This window comes from Sceloporus occidentalis, unplaced genomic scaffold, assembly GCF_023333645.1.
Source record: "Sceloporus occidentalis isolate IW3139 unplaced genomic scaffold, rSceOcc1.0.p SCAF_15, whole genome shotgun sequence".
Classification (NCBI taxonomy): domain Eukaryota; kingdom Metazoa; phylum Chordata; class Lepidosauria; order Squamata; family Phrynosomatidae; genus Sceloporus; species Sceloporus occidentalis.
This window is the reverse complement of record NW_028316995.1, coordinates 1,215,565-1,231,486: the sequence shown is the minus strand read 5'-3', so window position 1 is coordinate 1,231,486 and position 15,922 is coordinate 1,215,565. Positions and strand designations below refer to the sequence as shown.

Here is a 15,922-nt window from a genome sequence, read left to right as displayed (position 1 = left end):
TTACTACATGAGCTCAGGAGAGTTATCACCGCTTGTGTTCACCGCGAGTAATGTGATTTACCAAGACCAATTGGCAGCCAAGCACAGCTGTGACCTACAAAAGGTCAGATGCGGAGAGTTTAGTATTTGAGATATCAGTGGGGCACAACTGCAGATTTATTTTTTTTCCACTGTCTGAAAACAGTTTGGATTTTTTAACCGAGATGCCTGTCCCCAAAAAGCGGTGGCCCACGAGGACTCTGGTTGTCTCCTGGACTTATGGGACTCTGAGGAAATCTCTCAGCCATTCAGCGGCTGGTGCAAACAATGCGCTCTCTGCTCCGAAGTAGCTAAAAGTCAAGATTTAATCCCATAAACTCTTTCAAAGTGCACTTAGAATTAAGTGGTTAAGGTGTGCTCAATAGCTTGCAATGAAGTGCTCCAGAAAACGGGTAAAGACTCGCTTATTCATCCCATTGCAGCTTCCCTTACAGAATGGGAGGCCATATTTCCTAGCGCTGTCATTCTATACAATCCTCGTAGGAATAGATGTCCAAATCCCTTGAATATAAAACCTTCTTTGGTTTTCTTGATACTTTGCAGAATGTAATCTTTAAACAGCATCGTGGTCATGCAACCTAGTACAGCTCCTAGCATGTTCTTTGCTCGCCCGGTGCATACAATGGGTGCGGAGCATTTCACCTACAGATCTGTAGCATCCTGCAGCAAATCTACATCTTCATCATCTAGGAGGAGGTCGGAGTGCATGACCTGCGTCTCCTCCAAGACATCCTCTAAGTCTTGGGCGACATCATCAAACTCCTGCTCTATAGCTTTAATCAGGTTCAGGCGGTCGAAGGGGATCATGCAGTGTTCGCCAGGAACCGGATTGATGACTATGGTCCTCGTTATTGCATCTGCCACCTCTGCTGCTTTCTGGGCCTTCTGCCGCTGCAGTTCCTCCTGCTGTCTGTGAGTTTTCATGTGCGCGTTCCGGCTTTTGATCTTGAAAAATACCCTGAAATGAAAGCCATTGTCTTATAATGCAAATTGATATAAGCAACAACCACATCACTACCAGTAAGACTTTGGAAGTGTGTACCATGGGAGTTGTGGGTGAACAGCTTAAAAGGTGGCCGGTGGGCATCTGCCTGTTTACCTTACATCGGGCCTGTGCATATCCTGCATGCTACATTTTACATGCCAGTGATAGTATGCAGTGCCAGTGCAGTATGGCCTACTGGCTATCCCCGTGCGAGAGGCATAGAAGACATGAATGCTACATAAGCCTCCATTAAAGGGACAGTAACTGTCAAAAACAAGCATGACCGCTCCTTTACCCGATTGCTGTTCCTATAGGTGTTTCATGCACGTATCTTTCAACGTGTTACGGTGTCAATAACTCGCTTACTTGCCGCACACTTTGCAGGGGAATATGGTGGCTGGGTCTGTCTCCCCGCTGGTGGTGCTGTGTGCTGGGGAGCTTTTCACAGAGCAGTATCCGCTTGCGTTGCTTGACTTCTGTTTCGCAGAAGCTGCGGCCGGTACTATCTTGGCCGGTACATTTGTTCCTCCGTGAATACGAGCGTGGCCGTTTAAAGCTTGCCTGGAGCAAAATATCTAGAAATAACGAAGAAAAAAAACTTGAAGACAACATAAGGCATTTTAGGCCAGTAACAGTATTCACGATAGTCCTATTGGTCACGGGGCTAATGCTTCCTGCAGTGTAGAATTAGGAGGTAAGCGTCTCAAGAGCCTCTGTCTAGCAAACAGAGTCATCGGGGGGGGGGGGGGGGGGTGGCGGGGTTGTGTACGGGTGCTGCGTATATCATGTATATGGGTCCCTAGAGTGGAGCAACTGGGAAGCCGGATTCACCATTGCCCCATCCCCCTCCACCATCAACAGACTGGAAATCCATGTCAGATGTTGATGCTCCAGTCCAACATTTTGATGAAGCCTGTGCAGGAGATGGACATTTAAACTCCCGTCAAGCCACATGCTTAGTGAGGCTGCCGAGGGCAGAGGAAGTTCATCAGCGCTCCCGGGGCAAGGAGAGATCCTGGAATACAGATCCCTGAGTGGAGTGCAGTAAACCTGCCGGGATCTGTGTCGGTGATCCATCTGGAGCGGCTGTCCAGATCCCGGCAGGGAGGCTTCAGTCAATGGCGGCTCAGTCAGGGCCAGGAAAATAGAGACCGGAGGGGAGCTAAGATTTTATTCTCTTATTTTTGGGGTATTTGTTTGCTTTTAAATAGAAACCACAGTTTGCCAGAAATATGCAGTTCCAGAACCTTACTGTGTAGATTTTAGGACCTGACACGTGACCTTAGTGGTCGTCGGCTTTAAGGGTCATACATAATTTCTTTTTAATAAAACATTCAGACCGTAAGAAATGGCAGGATTTTGTGTAGACTGTCTAGTCTTTTTAGTTTTGCTGGCGTGGTTTGACAAAGGTATTTTTATTGGCATATAGCACATACTGCCCCGCAATTTCCCATTTCACAGACAAACGAGCCGCTTGGGGGGCCAAGAGCAGGCGGTGCCGTCTGATCCAGGTCCGTCGGGGGCAGCAGTTCCGGGGATTTTTGCGCTGGTTCGACCTCCTCTTCATATTTTCTATCATCCGTGTCTTCGTCTTCCTCCAGATCGTCGACACTCGTCTATTAACACGGAATATCACAGCAGTGAATAGCATGTCACCACCTACAGGGTATTTAACCCTTTTTGCAGTGCTGGTTCTGTGCAGGGAGATATTGAGTTATTTCCTGCTATATTTCCCTGTCTTTGATCATATGTGTAACTTCTGAAAGCAGCGCACTGTAATAAAACTATTTTATATAACACGTTTCCCGCAATCTCACAGCCTTCATCAATAAACCACAGAAAAGGTTGTGTTCTGACGCGTACTCTCAAAATAGGTGCGCTTGTGGCTTTCACTGCTCTGCGAACCAACAGACAGAAACTAAGCTAATAAACGGTTAACCCCTACTTTTCACACCCAACGTGGAATTTGGTTCCTCTTGGGCATGTGTCTCATATTTAGTGCTACAAAGTAGGGCTGAAACAACTAATCGATATAATCCGACCTCAAACAGAGATCGGATTATAACACTAGAATCCAGATCCCCCGCAACGCTGCAGGGGACCTGGATTCCCCTCACTGTCGGCCGGTCTCTCACTTCCGTCTCTCTCCCCCCCACCATACACCCCTCTGACTCCTCCCCCCTCCCATACATCACTCTGCCTCTCTACCCGGCTCCGTTACTGACAGGAACTTTCACTGCAGCCTCAGCGTAAGTGAAGGGCAGTAACGGAGGCTGGCTGTGCGCATCGTGCAGACCCCCACCGGCTGACAGAGAATCATCCTCTCTGTCAGCCGGTGGGGGTCTGCATCGCACAGACAGCCTCCGTTACTCACCTTCACTTACGCTGAGGCTTCTATGAAGCTGCAGTGAAAGTTCCTGTCAGTAACGGAGCCGGGTAGAGAGGCAGAGCGGTGTATGGGAGGGGGAGGAGTCAGAGGGGTGTATGGGAGCCACCCTCCCACACACAACTCTGGCTCCTCCCCCTCCCATACGGCATTCTGCCTCTCTACCCGGCTCCCTGGTGTCTTGTGAACCTCCGTTGCTGACAGGAGGCAGAGTGGAGTATGGGAGGGGGGAGGAGGCAGAGTGGAGTATGGGAGGGGGGAGGAGGCAGAGTGGAGTATGGGAGGGGGGAGGAGGCAAAGTGGTATATGGGAGGGGGAGGAGGCAAAGTCGTATATGGGAGGGGGAGGAGGCAAAGTGATGTATGGGAGGGGGAGGAGCCAGAGTGGTGTATGGGAGGGGGAGGAGCCAGAGTGGAGTATGGGAGGGGGAGGCAAAGTGGTATATGGGAGGGGGAGGAGGCAAAGTGATGTATGGGGGGGAGGAGCCAGAGTGGTGTATGGGAGGGGGAGGAGCCAGAGTGGTGTATGGGTGAGTTATAGTGGTGTATGGGGGGTATTATGAATTTCAGGGCATATAGGGGGTATAAGGCATATCGATATTAGGCATATCAGGGGGGCATAAAACATATCTGGGGGTAAAAGGTATATCAGGGGGCTCAGTGGCATATCACTGGCATATAAGAGGTATAAGGCATATATGGGGGCAGAGTGGCAAGCTGGGGGTCAGATGTGCATAACCGGGGGCAGTTTGGTAAATAAAAAAAAATTTAAACAAGGCTTTTTTCTCATAGTTTTTATTAAATATGAAAAATAGTTAACATATGAATTAATGTTTACTAATAACTTTGTATTAAAACCTAGTTTGAGAAACACCGTGTTTGGGTTCTTGTAGCTTTTATTATTATGTCAGTAAAATAAGAAGGTGAATAGAGAGAGGCCATTACAATAAAGAGATGAAAGTGTAAATTGTACGTTTTTTATTACATTATTTTAAATTGAAAAAAAAATTACATTTTTGTATCCGATTAATCGATTAATCGAAAAAATAATCGGCCAACTAATCGATTATTAAAATAATCGTTAGTTGCAGCCCTACTACAAAGTAAAACTCCAGTAAGTATAGCCATAAGAAAACATAAATAACCCTTTTTTGTCATCAAATCTGATTCCCTTGTAATATTGTACAGCGCTGCGGAGTATGATGCAACATAAAATAATAATTAAAAAAATATTTTGTGTTACTATATTTCAAAGCAACAAGAGCTCAACTGGAACAAAGTAATTTATCACAAACCACTTTTCAATGTTCCATTTACAAATTAAGCACTATTAATATCTATCTATATATATATATATATATATATATATCTATATCTCTACATATCTAAATACACAGTATACACATACATTGATAGAACAACCCCCCCACCCCTACCCCAAGCCATCTCTATGGTTGTCCCTGAGCTGTTTTTAGAGGAGGCAGGTAAGTATGTGTAGGTGTGTGCGCACCCACAGATGCATTGGAGAATTTTCTGTATAGCTATATCTCAGTTTAGTGATTGGGCCCCCACGGGCACTTACTGTGTCATCTTCATTACCATCAGCATGGCGTGATCTATGCCTCCGGCCCATGTGTAAGATCTTTTTCCAGGTGTAGTAATATTCAACACACTGCGACACAGTCTTTGATTTAATCTGAAATGAAAACATGATTAGAATTCAGAACAATATGAATCAAATTCATCAAAGCTAAATGTATGAATCCTTCTGTGAATAATAACACCCCTGGTAAAAGTCCTTGGGGGGTGATAGACGCACACAACTAGTTTCAGAATATTGTTTTATACTATTGTTTGTTCAGATGGCAATTAGAAAAATCCCAAAACCCTCATCGACCATCAAGGACCACGATTAATATTTTTGCCAGAACCTAATGTTAATATGTATTCCAATACATGGCATTCTCTAGGAAACAGTTTAGCCCAAATCTTAAAGACCCAATCCAGCCCGGCTTTCATGTTAAATGCATACCGGAGTCCATTTGGCATGAAATTAGTGCGGGCGTTCTTTAGCTATTGGGAAAAAAACAAGACTTTTGTGTCCTGTAACTCCTCCCCTGGCTGCTGTTTCCAGCATACTGGAGTATGCTTCCTGCACATGCTCAGTAGGAGTTCCATTCTACTCAACTGGAGCCAAGTGTCCACTGAAATCTACAGGGACTAGTGGCAGCTAATTGCAGGTATGCCAGCTGAACACTGATATGATGTAACCAACACGTGTCGGAAGCTTCCTGCTTCCACTTCCTGGCTTCAGTACAGGCAGCCAAAGGAAGGGTTAAATGGCACCGAGGTCTCTTTTTCAAGCGCCAATAGCCAAAAAATGCTTGTGCCAATTTGCATGCAGTTAAATAGTTAACATATAGGTGTGGAGAGGTAGGAATAAAAGAATAAATATGGACTCTCACCATCTTTTGGACATGGAAGAAATCTTTGTTGCAGGTGTTTAATGCTTTCTTAAAAATCTTCTTTTCTGTAGAGGTCCACCGGTCTGAACCTGAGATTTAACACAACAATTACACAGATCGGACAGATGGATTAACCACTAAATATTACATATATTTTCTGTGGTCTGTTAATTTTTTTGTACGTGGGAAATGGGGAAAATACTGGTGATTGCAAATAACATGAAAGTTTGCTGCGAGAGCTTGTTAAAGTCACTTAAGGCAGAACGTAAATAAATCCAATATATCATTTATTGATACCAAACCCCGTGCTGAGCAACAACGCAGCAGGATAATGCCTGAATACGTTTATCTGGCAGGTTAGGGTAAACATATAGAGCATGTATAACAAACCTAAAGAAACATATATATTGGTAAAACTGGTTGTGACTAATAACAGATTACAGTCACTGTGATAACGGAGATCATTATCAGCTACCAAAAGAAACACTGGTTCAGATTTTGTTGTTTGATTCAATTTAACGTCAAAGCAGACTACAGGTTTGGTGAATTTGCAAGTTGCTGAGTTTAAGACAACTCGGTAGATTAGTTTGAGATTTAGTTTTAGTTGAGGCCACTTAATACATCATGATATGGTTAGTAAAAAATGGGTAAGAAAGCTGAACCATTTTATTTCTACTTCTGGAACCTGAGTTAGTGTTATACAGATAAATAAGTAATATAAAAAGTACCGTTTGGGCAAATATACTTAAACGTATATATTCAGAGTACCGGTATAGAGTACTCGGGGATCAGTACTGGGATCCATACTTTTAATATTTGGATTAGTGATATTGGAAAGTGTAAGGTAGATCTACCACCGTGTAGCCATTCCTGGTGGAACAAGCCAAACGGCTAATGACTTAAGTAAATTAGAAGAATGGCCAACAGTGTGGCAGCTGCAGTTCACGGTTGATAAATGTAAAATAATGCACTTGGGAAAGCCCGGTGCTGTCGGTGGCAACAGAGAAGAGGGACTTGGGAGTCGTTATTTTTTGAGGACTAAAGGGTTTTCAGTCAATGCAACAAAGTGGTGGAATATGCAAGCAGGGTGCTGGGTTGTATAGCGAGGCATTAATACCAGAGGTTCTGCCAATTTATTGATCTCTGGTCACACCATACCTATGGTATAGAGTTCTGAAAACGCCAGATTCTAGAGAAGAGACTAAAATGATGAATGGTTTGTTGTATAAAAATTACCAGGAAAGACTAAAGGATCTCAAAATGTATAGCTTGGAGGAAAGAAGAGAGTGATAGCAATTTCCAAATTATTAAAGCAGCGTTATTACAGTGAGGGGATTTAAACATGCATGGGGCAGGCGTATGGCTCGTGACTCTAAGATGAAATGAAAACAAATGACCATTAAGGTTTCAGGTTTTGCAGCAGGAAAGAACTGGACAGGCTAGATGGGCTTACCCCAAACCGAAATAATAAAAGTAACAACATTTTCTATTTTTCTAAAAAGGACCTGACCCTCGGCAAAGTTATGAAATGCACGCTGATCGTACGTGAATCGTAGGCGACAGTACACAACGCTTTAACGGATGACGCACGTAAAAGGTATAATACCTGCATAGTGATAATTCGCTAATGGATGATCTTTTAGTCTTAGTGGTTTTCCCAAAAGCAGCATTTTCAGTGCACTCTACAAAAGAGAGAAGAACGCTGGTTTTATTTTACCGTTAAAAAACAGCAAGGTAATATATAGTGAACTTTCATTAACAATTAAAATAGAATTTAAATCAAGATCCAATCTAGACCTAGCCTAACGCAGAAAGATGAAGCCTTTTTACATTTCATGGGTATCCCAAAAGTTACATCCCAGTTGCAAATGTGTGTAACGAGAACGTCTAAAAAATGTAGGAGGTTTGTTGGTTAGATGCCAGATGTCGTGGCCATTTTGCTTGAGGTAACCAAAACCTTCATGGCTTGTGCCTCTAGTGATTGACTCTCAAAACATATGGGTCAAACAGTATGATTTAATCAAATGAAGCCGGGGAACGAACAAAAGCCACACAGCCGCTCCTTCACCCACTGACCTCTGGTCAACCAAGACCAAAGTGCTCAAGTTCTCTTGAGTTGGCAAGAACGGAAGCCCATTGGATGTTTTAGTAACTGGGTTTTCTGTAAACCACCATACATAGTGAATACTATCACTTGAAAGAGTACATCCACTGAAACATTTAGGAATAGCTATCTTTTACAGCAATTGTGATTTAGTATAAAAATTGCAAATGTGTTCTCTTGGTGCTGCCTGATACATAAACAAAAGCTGGGTCACAACGGGGCCGGTGGTATAACAATTTGACTTATTCAAGACAGAAGAATACACACAAATGAGAAAGCGAGTAAAATACAATGTAGGTCTTGTGGCTGGAACTAAACAGTAACTGGGAAAACGCTCCTTACCAAGACGTTCCCGTTAGCTTGGAAAAGAGAATGCAAGGCGTATTCCAGGTTGGTTCCACCTCCGGGCAGCACACTGGAACAAGACATACTCAGGAACACTTCCACTGTGACAAGTAAACATATTTATATACATGCATGATTCATGATTAATAGAGACGTCAAAGATGTGAACAAAGGAGCTGTTAGGTCCCCACACGGTTGATTCTAAACACCTGCACAGTGGTACCGACCATGAGGAACTACAACCAAAGCACAAGAAACACAGAAGGTGGATAGACGTCGAAGGAGATCAAAGCACACATTGCAGCATACTGGGAAGAACCAGTCCCTCCGCGATCATGGTGATGGGGAGTCATTTAGAGCTCCGAATTTCTCCGGTTTTGCCCAAAAACAGTGCTATTCTGCTATAGGATACATTGTTTCAATGCAGATTTCATGTAGTCACATAATGACGTTTACTTAACCATTACATGGCACCAGACATTTATTTATCCTACCGACTTCCCACAGCCAGGAACAGGGAGGTGCCCAGGGGCCAAGCTATGCTAATTGCATGATAGAATGAATATCATGTACCAAACTATAGCTACATTTGACAACATCTTTTTTACCGTGTTATCTTCCACCGTACAACTAAGTTATATTGTTTTTCCTAATATAAATCTAAGAAACGCTCAAGGATGACATATACGCAGCTTTTAATGTACATCACAGTAGGACATGCACCGCAGTTGAAGGAGTCCAAGAAATATTGAGGTGTGCATAAAGCTATCCTAAAGAATTACTAAGTAAAATGGGATTCAAAAACGGCTAATTGGTTCATTTTCATCATCTCCAAAGCAATATTTACCCAGAAATCCCATAAATACAGATAAGGAAACGGCTAACCTCTTTGTTGCGATTCTTTGTTCTCCAGATCTGGCCATGGTTTCCAAACCAAAGTTGCTTTGTGCTGCTCCTTTCCCAGACACGATGGACCCTTGAGTTCCGGAATTTCTGCCTGGAATCTCGAGCCAATGTTTATCCGCCTAAAAAAACAAACGAAGACCATTACATGAAAAAAAAAAAAAATAGGGATGCAGACCTACTAACCAGCGTTCCTAATTAATACTGTAACGGAGAACAATTTTACACAAACAGAAGGAAACGGACACTGGAAGACATATCTTACGGTTCAACGTCCACTGTCTTGTCTCCGAGTCCCCGTGTTACGGTAGCACCGCCGTCATCTATGCTGTCTGAACAAGGAGCACAATTATTTGTAATGTGACTGAGTCAGTTCAGCACCGCTGAATTACCAAAGAGCATGTAATGCCAACAAATAATTTGTGTTTTTTCACTTGTTACAAATGCCAGAATCTCCTTAAACCCCACCATTCCCCAAATATAGCCGGCTCCAATCATGGTCACAGAAATGACAGACGAGAATGTAGATATAATGTATCCTATTCCTCATACTTACTAGGTCGACCGAGAAGCACCCTGGGGGTAGGTGTCGGAGGGGTGAGAGGGAGGTGTTCATTGTGAGAAGCTGCGATGACGCTGCTGAACAGGCCTGACCCCAGCCGCGCAGGACTAAGCATGGGAGGTGGGGTATAGGTCGGCAGTTCATGGGTTCTGAGCAGTGGGTGGTCACCCATGACGCGGGGGGAGCGCAGCTGACTTTGGTACAGTGTTGCTCCTGAGAAAGACACATTCATATTGAAGGAAGGTGGGGGTATGAAGAGTGGTTCTGGTCTGTGGCGGTACTTTCTCCTTTCTGGCTGAGGCTTGAGGCTTTCTTCTGGATGAAATGATTTCGAGGCACCCGGCTGAAGTTTTCTGGCAATTTCCTATACATATATAAACGTAATAATTTCACTAATTGTGGATTTGCGTTCTCTTCGCTTACCTGCCGTATCTTTGTTTGCCAATTTCCAAATGTGAAGGGCAAATGTGTGCCATTTGCAGCCAAAACCTGAAGCCCTGTGACTGATTAGTGGTCAAATCATACTATTTGGGGTTGTGCATGGTCATCGGTTAACCCACTGCTTGCCGCAGGCGAGAGCAAACAAATTGTAACGCACGGCCCTCCTCTCCAGCACAATACAAAAACCATAAACACCGATGCACCTCGTAAGAGTACCTTCCTAACGCATCCACACATGCAGGTTTCTCATCACGTGCTGTACCTTAACGTGCATCTACTGTAGAATGAAGGGTGTAACGGTAAATGCTTAGTGTTACTACCGTATAAATTTGGTTTTCATCTGCTCAAATTTCTGTTTTTTGTGGTGGCACTAAATATCCAATTTTACCTAAATTTCCCCACCTTCCTTTAAAAAAAACTTTGAGCAGCAGAGTGAAGCGGAGATGGGAAACGAGCGCTGGCATACGGCAAACAGTAGAGGATACTTGGCGGACAAGCATGACGGACACAACAAACAACACATTTGCTGTTGGAAAAGCCGTCGAGACCTCAAGTTGGCCAGCGATTCTGCAGACTATACATCCGGCTTCAGCGATAACATTAATGCGACAATCTCTGCATGTACATAGAAGACTCATCTGACGGTGTAGTAAGGCACTTATCACTTTGTGATGCCAATGCGGAGCTGCGGTTTGAAGATACGTTAATATTTGATATGTCATAATATATTCTGGCACATTTGTGCGCAATCAGTGAGTTTCCGGCCCATCCGTCAGCAAAAAGGCTTAAACACGGCAACGACAAGCTAGTAGCGGAAGAGAAGCACTCACAGGAGGTGCGCATGGGCTGGCCTCCTTGACGGAGGATTGCGGGGAGTAACTCATCCTTGTTAGAACTGGCATTTCGTCGTCAGACATGAAGCTCGCGGGCTGGTCCTTGTCCGCACTGCTAGGCTCAGACGGTGCAAGCTTCACGGGAACAGACACAGGCATGACGATTGGGGTGAGGCTATCCACCTCGCTAGCCTCCTTCTTCTCTCCTTCCTCCTGTACAGACAATTAATGCCTTTCAGCCCTCAACAACCAGGATCCAGACCTTCTGTATCATATGCCCTAGCTGGCTTAAACTTGGGCCATCTTTCTTTGTAAAATTGTCACAAAATCACTGAATCCTGGGATAGTAATTGCTAATGTATTTTATCAAACCAGGTAGACTCCTAAATCAGTTGGGAGATTTCCAGATTGTATATCATTATTTATTTATTTTTTTGCAATGTCAGCATAGCCATATATAATTTCAAATGTATTTTGCAAACATGCAATGGGGCAACTTAAAAAAGCCATGCTAGGGGTGGGCAGTTGCTTGTAAAGGTGGATTGTTCGATATTGAGCGGATAAGTTGATGGCACATACCCATTATGCACCCAGTTTCTGGGTCCTGATGAGGTTCTAGGTGGCATTAAGCTCTGATTTCTTTCGATATGGGGCAGTAACAATCACTCTACAAGTATTTTTATGTTGGTGTGAATACATGCTGATCTGCAAATATAATGTCCAGAGACACAGTCTGGTACTTTTTTGTGGCAGACTAGACTCAGTCCCTATCTAGGTAACGCATGCTCTACATGGCTAACAGTCGGTGATTTGCCCCATAAAATGCAACACACAAAGCAAGAAGCAAATGCTGAGTTAACACATTAAAATCTACCCATATGTGCACCGCGAGAATTTCCAAGCAATAGAATTATGGGGAAGGAATGTTTATGATGAGCCCTTCTTACTTGCTTTACGACTGAGGAGGTCCTCGATCCACCATGAGACCGCAAGTGTCCATTGAGGGCAGGAAGACTTCTGAATTCCTTAAAGCAGACTGAGCACTGGAGTCGAGTCTGGGAATCAGGCCTTTCGGGGCACAGGCTTCTACTAATGATGACATTTACAGAAGGTGAAAGTAAAACTCATACAACAGCCTGTTATGCCACATCACGTTTTAGGGGAGAAGCACAAAAATGGCTTTGGCTTTAGAATTATACTCCATACATTCAGTTTCAGAGTATGATGGACACCACTACTCTCAGTAACTGGGGGCCTGTGGAATGTATGTCTATCCATGGATTAAGATATAGCGTTGTGTTGTGTTAGCCATAGAAAGAGGGAGAGCAAATTTGGTAAAGATGATACAGTTACTGGCTAACCTGATGTATAGTGGATTGCAAGCTTTCAAGCCTATCTTGGTCTCTTCTTCAGACATATACCTTGGATTAATGACCAATACAATGACTGCATGGAGTGAAAACTAATATAACCTAATTATATTCTTGAACCTTCAATACATTGAAGGATTAACATCAATATGGATGGTATCTGTTGCTACAGATTAGCAGATAAAACCTTTGTGTGCCGCTATTACCTGCACTATGGTGAGTTAGTGGTTGTGCTGGAGTAGACAGTCTAGCCTCCATGAAATATCACGTAACACTACAATTTCTCACTATGATGTGTAATTAATGTAATTAATGAATGAGATTTCTCAGAAGTCATCTCGCTTGCCAGTTACACAGGGTCAGCTCAGCCCTTCTTACATGAAGGGCTGAGTTACGCTTACTAGGGCTATCCCTTCATAATGAACAATCTAACGGGGGAGTTTAAATGTTCCGTTCTCCGGCAAATGTATACTTTAGTTAATCTGCCAATTCTTTTGGTAGCATGTTTGTGTTTATTCTATAAAATAGGTATATTCCAGAAATGAAATCATCAAATCTGCACAAATGAAACATATATATACCTAGGATCTGGGGACGATGTCTGAGAATGAGCATCTGCCATGTGCTGAAAAACAAAAAATGTATAGGGACTAGAAGTTATATATAGTCATGCAGGGAAAGGGGAGTTTAAAGGAAGAGGACATAAACCAATCCAATCACAGCTGAACTTATAAAATTCAATATATATTGCAGATACTATAAGTAGTCAACAAGTCGACGTCAAATGCAACTGTAAGAAGGGAACAGTCTATAGAGTATATACATTTTTTAGAATTTATAGTTTCTTTATCTGCATCTGTCACAATGGCAACACTTATAACGCAGGTGAGACAAATTGGTGAATTATTGAAACGCGTGGAAGTTCTGTCCTATCTACTGCTTGTAACATTTCTTTTTGCTATATTCGGCTGTACCTGCGGCCATGCTGCGTCGGGAGATTGATGAGGACCGTGACTGTTGACCAGGTAGGAGGCTTCTTGAGATGAATGCAGGTTAGTTGGGTTTCCCATTACAGCGGTCTCCTCACCGTTATAACTATCTAATGTTTCTGCGAGTCCCGCTGCAGCGTCCATCAGAACCGTCCGGCTCTCGCCATGGTACGGCTTCTGCGGGCTGGCCTCTTGTTGCATCTGTTGCTCCAGTGCCAATAGGTTCTGCTTGTACAGCTGATGAAAAGGTTGAGAGTTCGGGTAGACATACTGAGGCACTGCACCCAACTGGATCAGCTGCATGGAGCGAGGCTGCTCCTGCGGGTAATGCGCGGCTGCTTGGCTGTGATTCCTGTGATAAGACTGGGCTTGCACCGGTATGCGACGGCTCTGTTGTTGCTGCATCTCGGCTCCAGCTGCCCCAACCTGGTAATACTGAGACATCTGACCTGAAAGCACCTGCTGCTGCTGCGGTTGCTGCATTTCTTGAACAGCAACCCGCTGCTCTCCAGACTGAGAAGGGTGCATGTAATATTGCGTCTGCTGCTGCAAAGCCTGGTGAGGCTGCACTTGCTGAACAAACTGCTGCCCTTGCTGCATTAACTGTGACTGTATTTGACTTACGTGCTGCGGATAGTCATAGTAATAGTTCTGCTGAGAATGCGGCAGGGCTTGCGGATGATGCTTTTGCTGTTGGTTCCCTAAGTTCTGCTGCATTTGCTGGGGAGCCTGTTGATATCGAACCACGGAGTTTGCAAGAGTCGGCTGCTCGGCTGTAGGCTTCAGAGACAGGAGCTGCCTTAACGCACTGTCGGTATCCATTGGTGATGGCTTCTCATGGACGCCTTGAGCTAAGGACTGGATTCTTAGGTTCTGTCTAGCAAACACCTGTGTGAAAGAGTCCAACTTGTGCAAAGCACCACTGGTCACTTTTTGCTGCGGGTAATATGCTAGCTGGTAGGCACCTGCAATTTCATTCTGGGGCTGGGAACTCCATGACAAACTTTGCTCGTAGCTACCCAAGTTTATCCTTCCCTCGACATTGTTTCCTGAAGCAGAATGTACCCAACCGGTTTGCCTGGCAGAATCCACCAGTCCCGTATTTTTAGTTCTGGCAGTGACATCCATGGATTCGTGTGACAAATGAGGGGACGAGGAGGACTCATTCATGTCCACAGACTCATAGCTGTGGTTAAGAGCCTGACTGTTTACTTGAACTTGCTGGTAGTACAGACTCTCGCTGTTGTTGGCCGGAAGGGTAGCCTTGTACAGTTGTTGGTCATCCATTGTACACGACGCTCCTAGATGCGGTAGGCAAAGCCCATAGAGGATGAGGTCCCTGAGAAAACTGCAGGGTGACCTAGCGTTTAGGTATTTAGTGTGCCCATTTATATGGCTTGGTGTACCAGTAATTGTAATAATCTTCAGACAGGCAAATACGAAATGTGATCGTCTTGTGAAGAACTCATCAACCTGCAGTAGTTAAAAAGATCAAAAGTTGAGTATTTTTGTTACTTTTTGCTTTTTTTTTTTATACAGGAAATCTTTCTGAGTAGGCTATGTAGCACCGACTGTTTTACCGCTGACTAGTTGTGAAGAATGTCAGACCTACGTGCCACCACTGACCATGGACATCTTTGGCTTACCATTCGGTCAGTGGCTGCAGGGCCGGCCCAAAATAAAATGCCGCCTGGGGCGAAGTTTAAAATGCCGCCCCCCCCCCCCATTATCTACCCTTCCTCTCCCTGCCGCCCCCCCATTATCTACCCTCCCCCCCCCCGTACTTGCCTTTCAGCAGTCCTGCGGCGAGTCTCCCTGCTCGGTCTCTGTGCCAGCTTGTAATGCTGAGCGCCGGAAATGATGTCATCTTCCCGGCGCTCAACATTACAAGCCGGCACCGAGACCGGCACCGAGCTTCTCGTGCCGCCCCTTCAAAAGTGCCGCCTGGAGCGGTTGCCCCACTCGGCTCCATTGTCGGGACGGCCCTGAGTGGCTGGAACTACACAAAATGTACAAATTACTGCAAAACACCATTAATATAATATTTTCTTAATTTAGAACTCTTAGGGGGTGCATAGTGCATATACACAAAATTACATCACTTGTACATATAATGTGTAGTAAAAGAGATAGGCAGAGATGGAAAGAAACTTACCTTTCAATGAGCCACGAGATTAGATTCTTTGTTAAACTGTATTCAAAAATGTGAAGAACCATCTCTCAAAGTGTATTGTTAGACCTGTTTCAGGTTTACGTGTGGACAGACTGCATATTTATCCAGCTTGAGCAGCTTGAACACAATTCTAGAGAAAAAATAAAAATATAGGTTAACAAATATCCTTTTCGCCTGCTTCATGACAGAAACCTGTCGCAGTAAATATTTAGTCAACATGAGTAAACTCATTCTTTTTTCAATGTTTCGGTGGATTTAGAGAGAGCTTCCTAAATATTCCACTGATGATTAAATCAAGTAATAGGGGAGGAAACATGTTCTTTAGTAG

At 44.1% G+C, this 15,922-nt stretch overlaps 1 protein-coding gene across 1 annotated transcript; it reads right to left on the bottom strand.

Moving 5' to 3' along the window:
* Positions 1-681: 681 nt before the first annotated feature.
* Positions 682-14,708, bottom strand: LOC149303126 (transcriptional-regulating factor 1-like). Its single transcript, XM_089481337.1, has 14 exons — positions 13,407-14,708; positions 13,014-13,057; positions 12,010-12,151; positions 11,060-11,275; positions 9,783-10,152; positions 9,492-9,558; positions 9,209-9,348; positions 8,321-8,424; positions 7,481-7,556; positions 5,875-5,963; positions 4,992-5,105; positions 2,461-2,640; positions 1,391-1,599; positions 682-997 (listed from the first exon to the last, which is right to left on the bottom strand). The coding sequence occupies exons 1-14, from the start codon at positions 14,706-14,708 to the stop codon at positions 682-684; spliced, it is 3,369 nt and encodes a 1,122-aa protein (XP_089337463.1).
* Positions 14,709-15,922: the final 1,214 nt, after the last annotated feature.

Bases quoted from the DNA above. Each gene is read 5' to 3' on its own strand.
- LOC149303126 (XM_089481337.1), bottom strand. From the start codon at position 14,708: ATGGATGACCAACAACTGTACAAGGCTACCCTTCCGGCCAACAACAGC. The intron at 5,964-7,480 runs GTATTATACCTT...GTTAAATCTCAG, and splicing joins AGCGAATTATCACTATGCAG to GTTCAGACCGGTGGACCTCT. The intron at 2,641-4,991 runs GTAAGTGCCCGT...CCGTGTTAATAG, and splicing joins ATGGTAATGAAGATGACACA to ACGAGTGTCGACGATCTGGA.